Here is a 21,438-nt window from a genome sequence, read left to right as displayed (position 1 = left end):
TTCCTACCCACTCCTCTCCTGCTTCCTTTTCTGTTTCTCCTCTTTCCCCATTACCCTCCCCTGTTGTCTGGGTGTGTTAGTTAGGGTTTTACTGTTATGAACAGACACCATGACCAAGGCAACTCTTATAAAAGACAACATTTAATTGGGGCTGGCTTACAGGTTCAGAGGTTCAGTTCATCATCATCAGGGCAGGAGCATGGCAGTGTCCAGACAGGAGGAGCTCAGAGCTCTACATCTTCATTCAAAGGCAGACAGGAGAAGACTAGGTTCCAGTCAGCTAAGACAAGAGTCTTAAAGTCCACCCCCACAGTGATTGACTTTCTCCAACAAGGCCACACCTCCTAATAGTGCCATTCCCTGGGCCAAGCATATACAAACCACCACTCTGGGGAAAGAAGAATCTCTCTGCTGATTGGAGTGGAGCCATTGCTCCCTAGGCCCTTGATCCTACATGTAACATCACAGCATTGTTATGGGTTGTAGGATCTCAGGTCTCACTGCTGATGTCCGTTCCTGACATACTGAGGTTGATTCCAGTGCACCTCAGGCTTAGACCTGTCAGATTATGTAAAAGCAGCAGTAGAGACAGAAGACGGAGAGAAACAGAGGCTAGTTCTGACCATAGGCAGGACCTATCTATGTGTTTATTCACAGCAGGGGAGTATTTTGTCACCTACATGTTGGATGCCTAAAATGCCTACAGAAGATAGGATGCTGCCCCTATGGGCCAGAAATAACTTTCATAGTCTGCAAGGGAAGCTGGGAAGTGTAGTCTGTAAGTGGAAACCATCATTCCTAACTCTTAAGATGATATAAAAAATTTAGACCAGGGGAGTTATAGCTGTTTAATGGTGAGGAGGGTCTTTGTTAGAGGCAGTAGTTTTGGGTCCAATGAAGAGGGGTTCTCTGGCCATGTACCAAGGAGAGAGTCTTAACTTGATTTGCTGAGATGGATCCAGCAGTTATGGTCCTATATTTCTGAAGAGACTTGGAAAATAATTCTCAGAGGACTATAAGCAGATGACATTTTTACAGAGTAGAACTGAAAGATTTACAGGAAGGTTGAAGGATAGGGAGAAGCAGAGGTCGCTGTGTGAGAGACAGTGAGTATCGAGTTGATTCAGGGTGGCAGTGACTGCTTCCATTAGCAGAAGTAGCAGGAAGCTAGAGTAGCAAAGGAAGGAGCAAGAAAAAAAAAAGACCCTTATGAAAAATTGTATGTGGCCTAAGGTGAAAGGGATAAAGGTCACTTCTAGCCAGCTCTCCTTAGTGTCTGACAGATATTTTTATAGATGTATCAGGAGCAGATGTCGCTGTTGTAGGATGAGAGCTATTGGGAAAGCTTACTTCAAATACTTAGTTTAGGTTTAAGGCGAAGTTCAGTAAGTAAAACACTTAAAAGACAGGTCAAAACATAGATATGAGTATAATAAGGAGAAAAGGAGTGATCCAGGGGCAGAACTAGGGTGGGAGGGAAGCAGAAGCCCATACATAGAAACAGGATTGTAGTTGAAGTTGTTTTCAGACAAGATTTATTGGAAACAGCGTGCTCATAGAAGAGAGCACACATCTCATCTCAGTGGTAGACCTAGTCCCTTTTCATTTTCAAGTAGTGCAGCAGTCAAGGAGTCAGACAGGTCCTAAGCTGACAGAGCTGATGAGACAGACAGGTAAATAGATCCAAAGAAGCTGTTTAGGTCTGAGGTCTCCCCAACCAAATGTCCAGAGTGGCAAGAAGAGAGATGAGTTAGATGGCCCATGGCCCGTTCAGAGGTGACCCAAACTGCTTTATGGGCTTAGGTGTGTGGATCTTTATAACCACTTAAGGCTGACTTATGGTCTATGAGGGGGCAGCAGTTAAAATGTCTCAGAAGAGGGCCACAATAAAACCTAACAGTTGGCAAAGATCCAGGACATAAGTCAGGAGGTAATGACTGTACAACTTTGAGAGGAAATTAAGAGACAAAAGTTACATGAAGAAAACTTTTACATCAAGATTTACATGAATCAATATAATGTTAAATTATAAAATTAACACAATGTCAGATTCGATCGTACAACTGGCTGGACCATGTACCAGAGTTATGTAGTAGGACAAGGTAACTTTTATTTAACCATTGGCCTATCCCAGACTCCTTCATGAAGACTGAGCACTCTGAAACTCTGGAAAAGATGTCAGTTAAGGTCAGCATGCAAGGGTCGAATTTGAACAGAAAGTGTCTAAGTGATGGTCATCGCCTCCAAGTATGATGAATTTTGTATATTGTTTCCAATATTAATAATACAGGCTATTATTTATTGTTTCTTAGTTCCTTCAGTTTGTAAGCTTTCTGTTGTTTTTGTTGTTGATATCCAGCTTTAATCCATGGTGGTTTGATGGGATACAAGAAGTTATTTCAGTTTTCTTGGATATATGGAAGATTTGCTTTGTATCCAAGTATGTGTCAAATTTAGAGGAAGTTCTATGAGGGCTTAAGAAGAAGGTACTTTTTTTGTGTTTGGATGAAATGTTCTGTAAGTATCTGTTAGGTCCAATTGATTTATAATATCTGTTAGCTCCAGCCTTTCTCTGTTTACTTTTTGTCTGGATGTCCTGTCCATTTGTGAGAGTGGGGTAATGAAGTTTCCCCTGTCAGTGTGTGAGGGTGAATATGTGATTAAAGCTTCAGTGATGTTTCTTTTACAGAATTGAGTGCCTTTGTGTTTAGGGAATAGGTGGGGCATAGTCCTGAGTTCAATTCCCAACAACCACAGGGTGGCTCACAACCATCTGTAATGGGATTTGATGCCCTCTTCTGGTGTATCTGAAGACAGCAACAGTGTTTGTCATAAAACAAACAAACAAACAAACAAATAAATCTTTAAAAAAAAAGAGAGAAAGAAAGAACTGAAATGTCATCATGGTGAATTTTTTCTTTTATGAGTATATGGTGTCCTTCCCCATCTCTTTTGATTAGTTTTGTAGTCTATATTGTTAGATATTAAAATGGCTACAATAGTTTGTTGTCATTTGTTTGGAAAATATGTTTCCATTATTGGGGAAATTGAGACCATCAAGAGATATCAATAACCATTGATTGTTGATTCATGTTATTTCTTGTTGCGGTGGTGGTGGTGGTGGTGGTGGTGGTGGTGGTGGTGGTGGTGGTGGTGGTGGTATGTGTGCGTCTGTTTTGTTTTTGCTAGTGTGAGATTATTTTTTTTCTGTGTTCTCATGGGTGTAGTTAATCTGCTTGGTTTGAGGTGTTTGTTTTAGCATCTTCTGCAGTGCTGGATTTGTAGATACATACTGCTTAAACTTGGTTTTGTCATGGAACATCTTATTTTCTCCATCTATGGTAATTGAAAGCTTTGCTGGGTATAGTAGTCTGAGCTGGCCTCAGAGACTGCAGCACTTTTGTTCAAGCCCTTCTGGCTTTTAGGGTCTCCATTGAGAAATCAAGTGTAATTCTGATAGTTCTACCTTTGTATGTTGTAATGTTTTGATTATTATGTGGCCAGAGTGCTTTCTTTTCTCTTTTCGGGGCCAGTCTATTTGGCGGTCTGTATACCTTTATAGGCATCTCTTTCTTTAGGTTAGAATTTTTTTTTCTATGATTTTGTTGAAAATATTTTCTGGGCCTTGGGATGGGGTTTATCCTCCTTCCTCTATTCTTATTATCCTTAGATTTGCTTTTTTTCATAGCATCCCAGATTTCCTAGATGTTTTGTGTCTGGAAATTTTTAAATTTAACATTTTCTTTGACTAATGTATCCATTTCTTCTGTCCTATCTTCAGTGCCTCAGCTTCTCTCTTCCATTTCTCATATTTTGTTGGTGAAGCTTGTCCTGTAGTTCCTGTTTGGATTCCTAAATTTCCATTTCTAGAATTTCCTCAATTTGTGTTTTTTTTTTTTTTTTTATTGTTCCTGTTTTCTTTTTCAGGTACTGAACAGTTTTATTCATTTCCTCCAATTGTTTGTTTGTGGTTTTTTGGCTTTCTTTAAGGGACTTTCTTGTTCTCTCTTTAAGGATCTCTATCAACTTCATATGGTTGGTTTTAAGGTCTTTTTCTTGAGCTTCAGCTGTGTTGGAATATTCAGGCCTATGGTGGTAGGATAGCTGGGCTCTAGTGGGGATTTATTGTTCTGGCTGTTACTGATTGTGTTTATAACACTGGCAGGCATCTAGACATCTGGGTTTGGTGTGATTATAGGTAGGGTGCTGATTTCTATGTTTGTCTTTGTGGGTTGAGTGGTTTATTCCTTGATTTCTGTTTCCTTTCTGGCTTTTGAGAGAGTGTGAATGCTGTGGGCTGCGTGTTTCCATGACCTGTTGAGCTGGTGTGTCTCAGAGCATGCCTGATGTTGTTGGAGGCTGGGATGCAGTGAGGAGAAGCAGAAGGAGGTCAGGAGGGGATGATCCATGGGATCCGTGAGAGATGCCAGCCAGCTGGCTGGGAAGGAGGGCTGTTGCAGTGCTGGGGAGGAAACAGGTCTGGTGGCACCCTACCTTGTTTTGTGGCAAATGTGTCCTGCAGATTAGCAGTGATGTGGCCCAGGTTAGGGGCTTGGAGTCAGCGATGAATTGAGGAAGGGAGCCAGGAGACGATGGTCTGTAGGAGCCATAGGAGCTGTGGATAGGGGCAAGAGAGGCTGCAGCTGGTGTTGTGGTGCAGTGCTAAGGAGGAGACTGAAGGATTGGCTCTAGGTGAACAGAGAATTCTAAGGAATTTCTTGAACCTGAGTGTGTCCTGCCAGTGTATGGTAAATTTAACCCATTTTACTTAAGCATTCCGTTTTCATGATTAATTTTATATACTTGATTTTGAATATTACTCTACATTAATTTAAACACTTTAAGTATACTTTAAATTGGTTTTGAGTTACCTGGTTTAGGCTTAATTTTGCCAACATATGCAAAATATTATGTGATAGGAGATAGACATCATTCAAGCTGGGTTGTGATGGCCCACATCTTTAATCCCAGCACTTAGGAGGCAGAGGTAGGCAGATCTGAGTTCATATAGCTTGGTCTATGGTGTAAGTTCCAGGACAGCCAGGGCTTCATAGAGAAACCCTGTCTATAAAAAATAAAACACAACAAGACAAAAATTAGTTTCTCCCTCCCTCCAACTCTATGTCCCTGTAAATGAACTAATGTATACCTAGCGTGACTACAGACATAGTTCTGGGCACATTAAGCAATCTGATCATTTCTAAGATGACTAACCATTAGCTTGTATATCTTAGTTATCTTAAATAGTTTATAATAAGCTGATAACGCTATAAGATTAGAGGCTTATAATTTTATCCTTGATATGTTTAAACTTAAAAAATTATAATTTCTTTTTAAGTATCAAGTTAACTTTAAACTGTAAATACAGTCCATAGAGACTGGCCTCTTATAGTGTACTTTTATAATATACTAGCCTTTTATGTGATTTAGTTTCTTCAAATAGCTAGAGCTTAACAAAGATAGCAAAAATATCACAGGTTTTTGGATGACCCAGTCTTAAAACAAATCATCTTAGAAGCCTGGCGTTGCCTCCTTGGTCCAAAAAAGGGGCAAGGGGGTGGAGGGAGATACAGTGGTAAGCAGAGGGATACCAAGTAATCATATTAGCCAAGGTCACATGGCCTGCTTTCATCCTGATGAAGTCACCAGCCAAGATAGTGGTAAAGTGAGCCCTTCTGCACATGCCCTTTTCTAAGCAAGAGTTGAATCCAAATTACATACATGGTATGCTATAGCATGTTAAGATGATCTGTACATAGACTTAACTATTAACCCTTTTTTTGTTACAAATTTTAAGCTAACTTTTCTTTTGTTTGGAATTTTGCAGCCTTTTTTTTCTTCTTTTTTTCTTTTTTTCGGAGCTGGGGACCGAACCCAGGGCCTTGCACTTGCTAGGCAAGCACTCTACCACTGAGCTAAATCCCCAACCCCATTTTGCAGTCTTTTAAAACCATACTTAGTGAACTTATAAATCCTGAGACACAAAAGTTTACACAGTGCTCTAATAAAGTCCGAGATAAAACAAGGTCTATATTTTAATAATAAAGTTTTAGAGCTCAGATTTCCCATTGGCACCATATGTTAGATTATTAAAGGCAACTATAGAGAGATGGAAGGAAGGAAGAGAGGAAGGGAGGGAGGCTTGGTTTAACCTTAGGTGACCATGGCAAGGGGAACATTTTTGTCACTCACATGTGGGGATGACTGAAATGCCTAGAGAAGAAGATAGGATACTGCCCTGTACTAGGGCATAAATGACCCCATTGTCTCAAGAGTAGTTGGAAAGGATAGTCGTTCATCAGGAAACTATCAAGACCCATTCTCATCTCCTGTTCAGTGTCTTTTACCTGCATTTGTCCAGTATTCTCTTCAGCATAGGTGGTTAGGTTCAAATTCAGTAGGCAGATTCTCTTCTACTGTAATGGGTTTTTTGGACTGGTTCTTTGCATGATCAACCCCCTCATGTGAATCTGTAGAGACAGGGGAATTGTTAGGTACTTCAGTTAAGCCGAAGCTTTTAGAATCTTAATCATCCTAAGACTAATTTAACTGCATCTAAAATTGATAGTGACCAGATCTCCCCCACTGCCCCACTCTCAGGATGGTGGGCATCTAGGTCAGCACTGCAGAAGCATCTCCCCGCAGCAGACGGCATTTGTGTCTTTGTTGTAGATAACAGACTTCGGTGGTGCCAGTAACCGTGTGCTCTCTCCTTCCACCTTGCCAAGGTCACCTTAGATCTTCAGAACAGCACTGAAAAGTTTGGGGGGTTCCTGCGCTCTGCCTTGGACGTCCTTTCTCAGATTCTAGAGCTGGCGACACTGCAGGACATTGGAAAGGTTTGTGTGTGGTCTCTTTTCCTTGAACCTGGGTCAGAGTACCTCTGATGAATCCTGGTTACGTGCTGCAGGCAGGGGAGACTGCATCCCATTTGTGTTCTTGTACTACAGTGTGTGAGGGTACTTCTGTTAGGGCTGCTACCAGTGTGTCAGGTCTTACTACCACATTTTTTCATTTAAATTTTTTTCTTAAACCTCATCCAGTCTCAAAAATGTTGAAAAAAATGTGCTTCCAGGATCATTTTTTTTTTCTCCTTCAAACTTTTTAAATGAAAAGAGACAAAACCAGGTTAACCGCTGACTGACCGGCTCCTTCCTTAGCTCAGAAGCAGATCTAAGCTCATTCATGTTCTGTAGTTCTGACTAAAATAAATCTTCCTCCCCAGCCCATACGCTCACACTTAATTCCTGTCTTTGCTAAAGCTTTTGATCCGTACTAGTACAACTTGTTTCTAATATCCTCCACAGTGATTAGACAGCCATCTTCAGCTTGTATCTCAAGTGAAATACAGTCCCAGGACCTGCCAACCCCAGATGTCAAAGTCCACTCAGGCTAACGTTCCTTGTATGAAGTTATCAAATTTTGAAAGCCTACCCACGTCCGCTTATAAGACTAAATAATCTTGGAAAGACAACATCATGCGTTTGTTACAGTTCACGTAGTTGTTACTCTGTATTGTTTAGGGAATGGTGGTAAGGAACGCAGCCTGCATACATCCAGTACAGACTGAATCCTGCTTTTCTTCCCCGTGTGTGTGTTTAACTCATAGCATCAGGCAGCACACACTGCTTTACGTTTCTGTCCCTTCAGTGCCTGCAGCAGTGCCTGCACTATTGGCAGTGAGCAAACATTTGTTCAGTAAACAGATATTCCTTTCAAGAATCGGTTTGAAAGTTGGTGATAGTATTCACACCTGGTTAGCTAGGTCTAATGGTACTTACCCACCAGAGGCTGAAAGTGGGGAAGCAGTGGAAGGAGCTAAAAAGACAGCCATATCAAAACAAACGAGCAAGGAGAATTGATTTGAGTGTCTTATAGACCTTATAGCCTTGCTCCAAGTAGGATTAGTCTGTCATAATAATGTGACATTGACAGAATGCTTTCATTTCCCACTTTCTAATAGATTTGTTACTTCACACTAATTTTTATACATAGGTAGATGTATTATGTGTGACTTTGCTTACATTGTGTATAATAGACATTTCCCCAGATACCTCCTTACTGTTCTGTATAGTGTTTTCCTCTGACCTCTCCCAAGATGTCATTCTATTTTTCAGGATTTTTACTATGGTTTACTTGATGTGGTTTCCCTTCAGTTGTGTTTCTTGTACTCAGGTTTTTTAGGTTTCTTGATTCTGGGCCTTCATAGTGTTCCCCAGTTTAGAAAGGTTTGGGCTGCTTCCTTAGATCTTTCCAACCCCTTCCCTCATCCTATCTCTTAATTACCCTCTAAAAACCCTTACTTGGTTGCTTAAAATTGCCCTTAATTTACTGTTGCTCTTTTAAGGATTTGGGTTTTATTTTTCTAGTTCATTTTTACCATTTTTAATTATGTTTGTGTGTCTGTGTGCGTGTGAGTGCAGGTGTTGGCTGAATTCAGAGGAGGGCACCAGAGCTTCCTTCTGAAGCTCAAGTTGTCGGTAGTTGTGAGCCAGTTAAGGTGCTGGGAACCCAACTCAGGTTTTTGGCAAGACAGCATCTGCTCTTAACTGTCTTTCCAGCCACTCTTTTTAGGTCTATTTGTTTGCTTTTAACCACTATCTACTTTTCCTTTTGTAGTTTCTGTTATAGTCCTTAGGTTCTCTAAGCTTTTTCTTCCCCACATCTGCTGTACTATAAAATCCCATCTGTTGTATCTTTTATCATCAACATTATAGTCTTTATCACTAGAAGTTTGATTTGTTTCTCTTACAATCTCCTATCTTTATTTAACTTATTTATTATTTATTCGTGTGTGTGTGTGTATGTGTGTGTGTGTGTTTAAGGTATGGGGACCTGTCTACATGGAGGCCAGAAGAAGGCCAGAAGAATGTTAGATTCCTCCTCTATTACTCTCCACCCATTTCTTTGAGGCAGAGTCTTTCCCTAAATTAAATGCTCCCATTTTTTCCTGCTGTGCTGGAAGCCAGCAAGTTTAGCCTCGTGAGAGAGCCTACTGCTTCTTCCGTTCTTCTAACGATTGCTTCTCAGGCCTTGGCTCTGATAGCTCCCTTAGAATTATCTTTGAAGTACTCAAGGAACACCCTCACCCAATCTCCAGGAGTCTCTGAATGACTTGTTTTATTGGAGCCATATCATGTGAGCTGCCGTTTTCTTAGGGTCTTTGGACTCACTGTGCCCTCATAGCTTGACTTCTGTCCCCTTGTTGTGCCACAGGGAATGCTCTTAAGATCCTTACCTAGGACCATCTTAGAGCCTGGTTTGTATTTCACTTTTCAGGATCATTGATATCTATGGCCTGGTGTTCATTGTCTGAGAGCTATGCTATCAAAGCTGGAATCTTTAAAATTATTTTTGATCATTTCAGGCTGGAGAGGGTAAATGTAGAAATGGAAATCTCTCAGTATTACATTGTATAGTGATACCTGTGGTAGTGATCTGGTTCCCTGCAACTTGGAGCTCCTGGAATTCCTATCTGAAGGACAGGAATTACGTTCTTTGTATTTCCAGCACCTGGTATCTTTTCTTCAACACACTAAGTATTCTGTACGGACTTCATGAGGCTCATTGGCAGGACTCTCCCAGTGCCTTAAGCATTCTGCTCAGCTGATCATATTTAGGGCTCCACAGTGCAGGGCTTTTAGCTCCTTTGCACATTCCACAGTGCCTACCCTGCAAACAGATATATATATTTGCTATTTACTGAATGATTGGGTGATAGATTGGGTATGTAAATGCACAAGAAAGCACTTTTTATACAATTGTAGATACAGGAGTTCTTGTGATTGTTAAGGTGATTAATTGAAAACATTACTCTGATTTTTCTCTGATATTTATACAGTTTATATGGAAACTATCTGTTTCTGAATGGCAACAATAACAGGTCACCTGCAAGTCACTGATGTTGTTCTCTTCCTTTCTCAGTGTGTTGAAGAGGTCCTTGGATACTTGAAATCCTGCTTTAGTCGAGAACCAATGATGGCGACTGTCTGTGTTCAGCAGGTGTGCGTCATTTCCTATCTTTTGGGTTTTGGGCTAACTCCTCTGGGCAAAGCAACAAAACCGAGTTCCTTTTTAGAAGTTGATGCTGTGGTGTGGCATTAGGAAGAGTTTGGTGCCCCAGCTATCACTCCTGCTTGCTCTGTGATTACGACTATGAGGGGGAGAGGACATCAAAAAGCAGCTCTGGTCCTCACTGCTTTGCCTTTGCCACCCCATCTCGGCGGGCTTGTGTCTAAAGGGCTAGTTTTACTTAGAACCGCAGAGAATCCCAGGCACGGTGGCACCACGTGGTGAGATCTTCGGGGATGCTAACCCATAGGATTCACAACAAAGTTTCCATCCGATGTTGCTGCTGGGAAAGGATGGTCCTGGGGAATGTTTACTGTTGCTTTCGTTTTTCCTTTTTTTCTTATTAGTGGTACTGAGGGTTGGACCTGGCTTGTACATTCCAGGAAAGTCTCTATCACTGAGACTTTAAATTTTGAAATGTGATCTCAGTAGCAGTTCCCATTAATGCTACTCAGTCGATCTCACTGTGGTGCTCCTCACTACCTGCCCCAACATTCTGGGTTCCCGAGTGAAAGACACTCACACGCAGCCTGTATATTTTTATATGCTTTAAACATTTCAAGGACTGGACCACTTCCTCACCTCCACATGGCTAATCCACTCTCCGATATCCCCAAGTGATTACTTACTAAACTCTATATTCTGTCTTTGCTGCCCTGGACCCAGACCACGATCCCCTGACTCCTACATGACAGCTATGTTCTCTGTCCTGCACCTCTCAGGTGTGGTGTCTTGGTTCTCCTTCTCCTAGCATGGTGGATCTCTCCTCCTCCTCTCCCTGTCCCTAGCCCTGGTCTCCTAAAAGCCCTCCCTCTGTCTGCTCTGCCCAGCCATTGGCTGTTGGCATCTTTATTGACCAACCAGAACCAACTGTGGGCAGGGTCCCTCTGTGTCTTATGTGTGGGAACACTGCGAACAGGCTTTTGAGGAACATGATTAGCATAATACAAGCAGTGTTAGACCAAATCCACAACATTTCCCCCTTTTTGTCCATTAAAAAGACACTTTCTCTCAGATACATATATTGAACATAATTGTAACAGTTATGTAAACTATAAGGTATGATATATATTAGTAATATCCAGTTCATCAATTTTGTCAATTTAAATAAATTATTCTATCATCTATCCTAACCTGTTGACTTGGCTCACCTGGAACTTGCAGATTACCTATTTCAGTCCTGTCCATGCTAAGCCCTGTCCACCAGCTGGGGTTACAGACAGGCCTGTGCTGCCCATCTACATTGACTCTGTATTAAGGGAAGTGTTGACGCTTTGATTCTTTCATTCTAGCTATTGAAGACTCTCTTTGGGACAAACTTAGCCTCACAGTTTGATGGCTTATCTTCCAACCCCAGCAAGTCTCAGTGCCGAGCACAGCGCCTTGGCTCTTCCAGTGTGAGGCCCGGCTTATATCACTACTGCTTCATGGCACCATACACGCACTTCACGCAGGCTTTGGCTGATGCCAGCCTGAGGAACATGGTACAGGCGGACCAGGAGCACGATGCCTCAGGGTAATGTTCATGGTGTTAACTTGTCCTTGGCAATGCAGAGATGAGTTCTGTGCAGCCCTGCCTTGAAGGCCACGGCTAAGCTAGGGTGTGGTCTGCTATTCAGAGGTGAGAAGCGAGAGAGGAAGCTGCCTGTGAAGCGTGGGTTCTAACTTCCAAATACTGCCCCAGCTAGAAGTGGCACCCTCAGTGTCCTTACCTGTGGGAAGCATTTGGTACTTGCTGCTGTTTATGAATGGCAGTCTTTAGCATGTGTCCTGGTGCTTCTTTGTTCTATGACTGAGCAGACCACCTTTAGAACAGTCTAGGGTGTGTTCTTTTTTATTTTCTATGAATTTATGTTAATCTTTTTGATACCTGGAATGTGGAAGTCCCTCCCTCCTTTTCTCCTTCCTTTCAGAGCTTTATATGGTAGGCATGTACTTTACCACTGACCTACATTATAGCCCTAGAAAGTGTTTTGCAAACTTCTTTACCATAATTATTATCAAATATTTGAGATGCTATTCAGTGTAGTAATGTTACAACATTCTTGCTTTCCCTTTTTTGGATGACCAGACAATATTGGAATCAGGGAATACCCTCCTTTTCTTGGCTTTATCTTGGCAGTGTGCTTTGATGTATGTGCTTTGCTGTCTTTTCAAAAATTTTATGAGATGGGTCTCTCTCAACATTGGCTCGACTGATGAACTCGTGACCTCCGTCAGTCTTCCCCCAAGAAAACCAAGTGATATCACCTATCTTTGAACCGGCTTTCACCTCTCTCTTAGAGAGAGAGGTGGGTTTCCTGTAGCATTGCACGCTCAGTTAAGTCCTATTGTCTCTAGCACATGCTGCTCTTAAACCCAATAGCCTTTCTACATCTCATTTTGAAATGATCTGATTTTTTGAACATGAAGTTGAATTGATGTATGGCTGAGTAGTACAGAGGAGATTATTAAAAGATATTTGTTGTCTCTGCTTTTGGCCATTTGGCAGGTGGTTTGATGTACTCCAGAAAGTGTCTGCTCAGTTGAAGACGAACCTTACAAGTGTCACAAAGAACCGTGCAGATAAGGTGAATGGCACTGCAGCCAGAGATCATATGTGGACAGTGTCACAGGGGTGGAAACAGCTCAGACTTTCCAGATTAGTTGCCAGAAGTGTCTAATCGCAACTGTGGTTCCTTTCATTTTTTCCTATAGAACGCTATTCATAACCACATTAGGTTATTTGAGCCTCTTGTTATAAAAGCATTGAAGCAGTACACCACGACAACATCAGTACAACTGCAGAAGCAGGTTTTGGATTTGCTGGCACAGCTGGTTCAGCTACGGGTCAATTACTGTCTACTGGATTCAGATCAGGTTTGTCTCTTGGCTTTGTAGTCACTGTTCCTAACCTGATACAGATTACCCCGAAAAGTCACTGCCCAAGACTGTACCATGCTCCAGTAGGCTTTAGAAATTTCCAGAAGTTTCTATATCTGTATACCTACTTGTAACTTTAAAATAAGCTGTTTTTAATTTGTAAGATATAATTTAAGATTTATTTTGGTGGGCCAGGTCATTTATGCAAAAATCAGACTTCTTAAAAACAGGTGATCATCAGCCGAGCAGTGATAGTGCACACCTTTATTCCCAGCACTCTGGAGGCAGAGGCAGGCAAATGTCTGAGTTCAAGGCTAGCCTAGTCTACAGAATGAGTTTCAGGATACTCAGGGCTGTACAGAGAAATCTTGTCTCAATAAACTAAAAACAAATAAATAAAATAGAGAAGCAAGCAATCACTTTGATAAGAAAAGCTTCTTTTATAGCCTTGGGCAAGTTTTCAGGACTTGGGCCCAAAGGCAGTCAGATTCTTTGCTAAAATATCACAAGAATGGTCTCTCGCCCATTTGATAATAGAGATCTTGTTTCTTTCTGAACCCTCAGGATCCAGGCTCTGCTCAGCACTGTCTCCTAGGCTCCTACTAGAACTGCCCATCAAGCTCTGCTTAAAGCATGTAAAGCTTTCCTATTCCAAAGTTCCAAAGTTTTTCACTTTCCTTCAAAGCAACATAGTCAGGTTCTTTACAACACCTTGGTCCTTGTAGCAAGTTGTGAATTACTTTTTATTCCTTTGATATAAGATACAAAAGCAAAAAATCATATAGAAAACTCATTTTGCCTTGTGATTCTAGAGAAATTAGAGTTCATCATGAGGGCCAGAGACATGGCTCAGCAGTTAAGAGCACTTGCTGCTTTTCTAGAAGACCCAGACTTGATTTCTGGGGAGTCTGACACCTTATGGCTTCTGCAGGTGCGTATTACTTGGGCATTCTTACAGGCAAGACATTAACGCATAAAATCCTAAATTTAAAAGTCCACTGTGGCAGGGAGCCATGGCTGCAGAGCCCTGGAGCAGGAACCAGAAAGCTGTTATCTCCTCCCACAAGCAGGAAGCAAAGAGAATGAGCTGGAAGTAGGTGAGGCTGTGTAAGCTCCTGTCCTGTACCCAGTGACATACTTTATTCAGCCAGGCCTAACCTCCTGAAAGTGACCTGACCTCCCAAACAGCATGTCAGCAGGCAGCCGTGCAGTTAAGTACCAGAACCTATGAGAAGTTTCTTATTCAGACCACCATAGCGCGCCTCCTTCATTTCCATACCCCCACAGCCTGGTGTGCAGTTGTGGGCCGTGGACTGTAGAGGAGTCAGGGCTGGGGCTGTACCAGGAGGATAGGAACACCTATAAGACCTGCCTTTCTTCTGACTATCCTACTTCTTCTCACCAGATGTAGAAATTGTAGTCTATTTGGGCCATCTAGCATAGACAAAAAACAAAACAAAAAATCTTGCCAGTAGATATGTTAGGAAGACTTGATTTGGCTATCTTACCAGATAATCTCTCTAGTCATTCCATTCTCTCCTTAAAGAGTGTTTCCTTTAAAACAGAAAGTTAATCTCTTTTCTTCATAAGATTTTTTACCTGTAACTTAACATTGAAAAGACTCCCAGCTTCCAGTTTCTTGTGTGCTGTGCCCATGTCTGCATGTATGTCCTTCACTTGGGCCCCTGAACCTCGACTAGCAAAGCTTTCTGACCCAACCACTGGTGGGTAGTCTGTTTCCCTTACCATGAGCACTGCAGCCTCCTGTTTGATTCAGTGGCTTTCATTAGTGATGCCTTAGAGGTGTAAATGCAGAAAGTGGGTATTAACTCAGTTTAGCTACAATTTTACTAAGCACCCGCTCCAGATCTGTGCATGCTCCAGATCTGAAAAGCAGCGTTAACTCTGTAGTTCATATGTGGGAGCTTCTGTCAGGGTGAGTGAGGTGAAGTAGACCTGCTTATCATTCCAAATACTGTCATTGTTCCTAGAGTTGTCCTTTCCTCCTGTCTCCTCTGCATGTGTCACGGTCAGTATCCAGGCACTGTGTGCTGCAGGGCTCCTGCTGTTGGTTTTCTACTCTCTAGACACAGAGTCTTCCAGATAGGATTATGAGTAACAGCTGATGGTTCCTGGAGTTTATGACTTATTTTCGCAGTAAGGACTCATCTCTGTATTAGCCACTTTGTTTTGTGAGACAGAGGCCCACCATGTAGCCCAGGCTGGCCTCAAACTTCCATCTGCCTGCCGTAGTTTCCCTTGTGCTGGGATTTCAGGCCTGTACCCACCTGTCTGCCTTGACCAGTGTGTTCCTAAAGGCATGCCTGAAAGAACTCTGCCCTTCTCTGATCTCAGAGTAGCTCTGAGAACTTGCTTATAAACCAGCTAATCTTCTGTGTAGGTGTTGTGAATAGTTCACAGATCAGTCCAGGAAATGGTACCCAGCTTGTACTCGGTAAGCCTGTGACTGACGGCAGCTTTTCTTCCCTGCATTAGGTGTTCATCGGGTTTGTGCTGAAGCAGTTTGAGTACATTGAAGTGGGCCAGTTCAGGTACTGGTGTTTACTTACTTCAGTGGTCGTCCTTGTTATGGACACCCCCGTGCCCAATGGAGTCTGATGTGCATGCTTTCCATGGTCTCTCCTCTGACGACCACCTGCTGAAAACCTTTCTCCAGACCTCCTTAGAAGCAGTTGTGCACCTAATCATTAGTGTGTTTGCATTTCACATTCAGACTGGGTGATGATGGTAACAGGCTACTAAGTGCCATCTTACCCAGTGGGACCTGTTCCCTAGCTTTAGAGGAAGCACTTTTAGGTCATGGTTTAGTACAGGGAGTGATTGTGATCTTTAGCTGCATTACCTGTAGTTTTTCTTGTTAGACATTAAAGCTTTAATAATCTTGCAGTATATATAACAGATTTCTAATGTTTGAAAATTATAGTACTTAACAACTAGTTCATAAAGCACAACATTGGCGGGTTTTGTGAGTGTCACTGGGATCTAAAGACCCAGCTCTGTTCTGATTATGTAACACCTTGACTCTGTAGTTTTGACCAGGGAACATTTTCTCCTTGGTGCCTGAACTTTTTCAGGAGAGGAAAGGAAAATGAAGAGCTAGAAAGATCTTAACTGCTGGCATTGGGTGCTTAAGGTGCCTCTCCCTTGCTGCAGCTTCACCATCATAACCACAGACTCTCCTTGTGGCAGGAAGACCAAGGGTGCAGTGGGATTGAACGAGATTGCAGAGTCTGCTTTAACTTAGTATTTTCCCCTGAGGTTGACTCTTGACTTATTTTATGCTGTGTATGCAAATTACATGTCTTAATTTTTAAAAAGAAATGTCTAAATGGGTGTCTTCATTTCTAGGGAATCAGAGGCAATTATTCCAAATATATTTTTCTTCCTGGTACTATTATCTTATGAGCGCTACCATTCAAAACAGATCATTGGAATTCCTAAAATCATCCAGCTGTGTGATGGCATCATGGCCAGTGGAAGGAAGGCTGTCACACATGGTAATTAATGGGCTACATCTGTGCTTGATGTCCTCGGTCTTACCTTCATCCAATTTTACTGCAAGTGCGCTCTCTCTCTCTCTCTCTCTCTCTGTGTGGGTGTGGGTGTGGGTGTGGGTGTGTATGTGTTGTATGCACACACAGGTTAGAGATGAGTAAGAACAAAAGCACAGCACATTGCTTACTCATAGAAATTTGTAAACTACTTGGAGAAACAATAAAAAATAGTGACATCATTAAAGTATAGATGGATTCTGATAAATTGATAAATGCCTCTGTTTATGAAGAAAAGTTTTTATTTTGACATTTTTATTTGCTTTGGTGTTTTTTAGAGAGGGCATAGACTCAGATCTATGTGCCCCATATGTGCCAAGCACTTTACCTCCGATCACACATCTAGACTCACAAAATTTTAAATTTAGCTTGTCACAGTCAAATTTTGACTTTTGTGTTAATGTTGTGGTTTTGTTGTTTGGTTTGTTTGTTTGTTTGTTTGTTTGTTTGTTTGTTTCTCAAGGCAGACTTTCAAGTGTAGCTCTGACTGTCCTGGAACTAACTCTATAGACCAACCTGGACTTTACAGAGATCCTCTTACCTCTGCCTCCTGAGTGAGTGCTGGGATTAAAGATGCGCTCTAACCCTGCGTAGCTTTTTTTTTTTTTTTTTTTTTTTTGAGACAAGTTCTGATATAGCCCATGCTGACTTGAATTCATTATGAAACCAAGGAAAACCTAGAACTCCTGATCCTCCTTCTACCTGCTGAGTGCTGGGATTACAGGCATGCTTACCACTCCTGGTTTATAAAGTGCAGGGACTGAGTCCAGGGCTTTATGCATGCTACTCAAAGCATTCTACAAGGGACCTGCGTTTCTTGCCCATGCATTTCATTTCTTTTCCTTTTGTTTGTTTTTGTTTTAGACAGGCTTTTCTATGTAACAGCCCTGGCTATCCTGGAAATCACTTTGTAAACCAGGCTGACCTCAGACTCACAGAGGTCCATCTGCCTCTGCATCTAAGTTCTGGGATTAAAGCTGTATACCACAAAACCCAGCTATAAACTCTGATTCCTTTTCAATAGTTTTGGCATTGTAATTGGACATTTTCTTGGGGATTTTCTGTCTTGACACATATATTTTAGGAGAGAGGCTATTCATTGCTTAATAAACTACATTTTGAATTCTGTATCTATCTGTATTTTGTAAGCTTGTAACATGTAATTAAAAAGTTAATGTATTAGAACTATAGGGAAACTAAAGTTCTCTTTACACATTGGCTCTTTGTTTGTTTTGGTTTTGGCTTTTTTTTTTTCTTTTCTTTTTTTCGGAGCTGGGAACCGAACCCAGGGCCTTGCGCTTCCTAGGAAAGCGCTTTACCACTGAGCTAAATCCCCAACCCCTGGTTTAGGCTTTTTGAGACAGGGTTCTCTTTGCAGTTCTGACTATCCTAGAATTTGCTCTGCAGACCAGGCTGGCCTTGAACTCACAGAGATCTGCCTGCCTCTGTCTCTTAATTGTACCACCATGGCCTGGCTGCACACTGGCTCTTTACCCCAGCACTTCCTCGGGTTCATGCCATGGCTGCCTGATTATTTTATTGAAGCTTAAATAAGACCTTAATAAACAGTTAGTCACTCAGCTATCCCCCTCTAGCCTGTAAAAGGAGGTTCAGTGTGTATTTTAGGAATGTTCAGTAGCTAATCATGATAGTGTATGCCTCCGTTAGTGGCATTCATGATGTGGAGACATGAGGACCGTGAGCTGCAGCCAGCTTGGGCTGTTGAGCCAGATCCTGGCTTGTGCAGAAGCAGCAATGACTAAAAAGAATATGTTGTGATGTTTTTCTTTAAATTTTAACACTGGATTTCTAGCCTTTCCCTCTTGTATTCTCCCTGCTCCTTTCCCAAGAGTCTAGAGCAGTGGTTCTCAGTCATCCTAGTGCTACTGTGGCCATTTAATGCAGTTCTTCATGTTGTGATGACACCCCAGCCACAAAATTATTTTGTTGCTACTTCATAACTGTAATTTTGCTACTATTATGAATTGTAATATAAATACCTGATGTTTAGGGTATCTGATATGAGGCCCCTGTGAAAGCGTCATTTGAGAACTGCCCCAGGGGAGGTCTGGACACACAGGTTGAGAACCACTTGTTGTAGAGACGTTTGACTCTTGGTGGAGGTGCGTCTTAAGGGCTTTGCAGACCCCACAAGTGAGAATGGCAGAGAAACCCCACCCACTACATACATCTACAGGGGAACATACACTGAGCAGAAGCAGTGATGGGCTGCCTTTCAATCTTTCTAAGTTAAACCATCAGCTTTACTTCTGTCCATGCTTTATCAGAGCACAGATCGTGAAATGCTTAGCAATTGATGGATGATTTAGTTAGAAATGCAAATGTCAGATCCACTGACCTGCAGCAGGAGAGGTGGCTCAGTGGTTAGACCTGGCTGCTCTTCCAGAGGACCTGGGTTCACTTTCAAGCACACACAAGGTGGCTCGCAACCTTCTGATTTCTGAGGTAGTGTACAGACATGTAGTGTATAGACATACATGCAGGCAAAACGCTCATCACATATAAATAATAAAGTAAAAATTAGGGAGAGATGGCTCTGCAGTTAAATCACTGACTGCTCTTCCAGAAAACTTGAGTTCAATTCCCAGCAACCACATGGTAGCTCACAACCATCTGTAATGGGATCTGATGCCCTCTTCTGGTGTGTCTGAAGACAGCTGCTGTGTACTCGTATATATAAAATAAATAACTACTTTTTTTAAGTTTCCTGGACATTTACTGTCTTTGGACTGAGAGTTAGTGGCATCAGCCAGTTTACTTTATTCCTGGGTGCTTGAACATCTGAAGGAAGTTCAGCAAGCAATTAAATACAAGTATATTATGTAGCCCTGAGGGTCAGAATATGTATGTGTTGTTACCACGGAGCACCAGAGTGTGTGTGTGTGTGTGTGTGTGTGTGTGTGTGTGTGTGTGTGTGCATGGAGGGTTAGCGAGGGTCAGAGTTGGTGGGGGAGAGTATCATTGAGGGTCAGAATGTGTGTTTGCACATATATGTGTATCCATATCACTGAGTACTTGTGAACATGTCACTGAAGATTAGGGTGTTTGTTCATGTTACTAAAAGCCAGAATATATGTATGTTTGTTGGCAGGTATTGGTGTGCTTCATGCCAGTTAGAACCATTTCTTTTATAGTTCTTTCCTATGCCATACTATTATACCAGTGAATTTAGTTTGTCTCTTATTTTAGACCAGGATGAGTAAAACCTTAAGAAAAATCTTGATCTAATGAGTCAATTTTTAACTTAAAACAAATATAATAATCTAATACTGTGACTTAAATGTATTCAGTAGCCACGGTATTTATCATCTTTTAAAGTAAATCAGGTACATTATGCATAGTCTAGGGAGGTTGCTATTTTGATTATTTGGGATGTTTTCTTATTTTCAAATTGACTTTGATTTCATCCACTTTTTGTCAGAAATGACACTGCAGTAGAAATAGAAACTATGTTCTTTGTTGCTGTTAAAGGACTTTACAAGCTGTCAGTGTTGAGAGGAAGAACCGTGGCACCCTACAGTAGTGTGAGGGTGGTTTCAAATACACTTTAGCAATCCAGTCAGCCCTTTCTGTAAGCCAAGTACCAGCGAAGGTTCCCCTTCTTCTTCTTTTTTTTTTTTTTAAAAGCTCTTTGGAGTCCTGATACCTGCCTCTCAGGAGTCATTGTCACATGTGGTCTCATTTCCTCACTCTTTTGTGCCTGTAGCTATTCCTGCGCTGCAGCCCATTGTCCATGACCTCTTTGTGTTAAGAGGAACAAATAAAGCTGATGCAGGGAAAGAGCTTGAAACCCAGAAGGAGGTGGTGGTCTCAATGCTGTTACGACTCATCCAGTACCATCAGGTAAGAGGAAAGTATAATTTCATCACCGATGTGGAGAGACAAACCATGGCCCTGAGGCCGGGTGTGTGTTGACCAGTCTCAGGAGCATTGGATTCTCTGGAACCTGCAGAAATGGCAGTCAGAGGGTACAGTGCACTAGGGTCAGAGCTGGCACAGCCCCAGAAGGGTAGCAGACATGTGACTGACTGTTATAATTTCAATCAAGATATTAAATGTGACAGAGGCTATGTATTCTCAAACACGGCTCAAGGATCAGGTAATTGACGGTATTAATCTAAACCATTAACATTTTAAAATAGTAAAAACTTCAAATCTGAAATACATAGCATATTTACCTCTATCTTGACATAGTCATGGTCTCTACTTTGTTTTGGTTTGTTTTTGTTATTGTTCTTTTGAGACAGGATTTCTCTGTATAACAGTCCTCGCTATCCTGTGCTGACCTTGCAGACTTGGCTAGCCTTAAACTCACAGAGATTTGCCTGCCTTTGCCTCCAGAGTGTTGAGAGTGAAGGTGTACAACAACACGCCTGGACAGTCATTTTCTTTTTATCTGTACTCATTTCTAGTTTTGTCTCCCTTAAGCTGGAGCATGAATTTTAAATGCTTTGAGTCACCCCATGTCTGCAAATAGAGTTTTTAACATTTGTGTCCTTTCAAACTTTGTACTTTTTTATTCCTCTCTTATTTTGTTGTTCCTTTCAGCTGCCTGTTTCAGAAACTTCATAAAACCACAAGCCTTTTTCAAAGAAACAGTACTTTCTTTGTTTCATTTATGTTTTGATCAATCTTTGTAATAGTTTATTGAATATTTAATGCTTAGTTAAGCCAAGGCATAGAGTAGTTTAAGAGTAAGCACATGACTTTGCTAAGCACAGTTGGGTAGTAGTGCCTTGGGAGTAGAATACCACTTGTGCCTGTTCAGCGGGGCCTCTGTATGCCCCGTGGAGTGCCCAGGAAAGATTCTTGTGTAGCACAAGCACTACATGAACCTGGGAGCAAGGAGCTTTGGGGGATGGAGTAGTTGGGTTAGGCTTTATATTGTCCCTGAGGTAGTGTGCATCTTTTG

The 21,438-nt window shown here is 41.7% G+C and overlaps 1 protein-coding gene across 7 annotated transcripts in view; it reads left to right on the top strand.

Moving 5' to 3' along the window:
• Htt (huntingtin) overlaps positions 1-21,438 on the top strand; it is a 149,213-nt gene that overhangs the window by 77,433 nt on the left and 50,342 nt on the right. For all 7 annotated transcript variants that reach the window (NM_024357.4, XM_039091788.2, XM_006251230.5 and 4 more), the window contains 8 exon segments: positions 6,729-6,839; positions 9,925-10,002; positions 11,364-11,587; positions 12,563-12,641; positions 12,769-12,930; positions 15,430-15,485; positions 16,303-16,451; positions 20,233-20,369. In NM_024357.4, the coding sequence (NP_077333.2) occupies positions 6,729-6,839; positions 9,925-10,002; positions 11,364-11,587; positions 12,563-12,641; positions 12,769-12,930; positions 15,430-15,485; positions 16,303-16,451; positions 20,233-20,369 (996 nt within the window).

The sequence above is a fragment of the Rattus norvegicus genome, chromosome 14 (assembly GCF_036323735.1).
Source record: "Rattus norvegicus strain BN/NHsdMcwi chromosome 14, GRCr8, whole genome shotgun sequence".
Taxonomy (NCBI): Eukaryota; Metazoa; Chordata; class Mammalia; order Rodentia; family Muridae; genus Rattus; species Rattus norvegicus.
The sequence above is the reverse complement of the archived record's forward strand: the minus strand, read 5'-3'. Positions and strand labels throughout refer to the sequence as shown.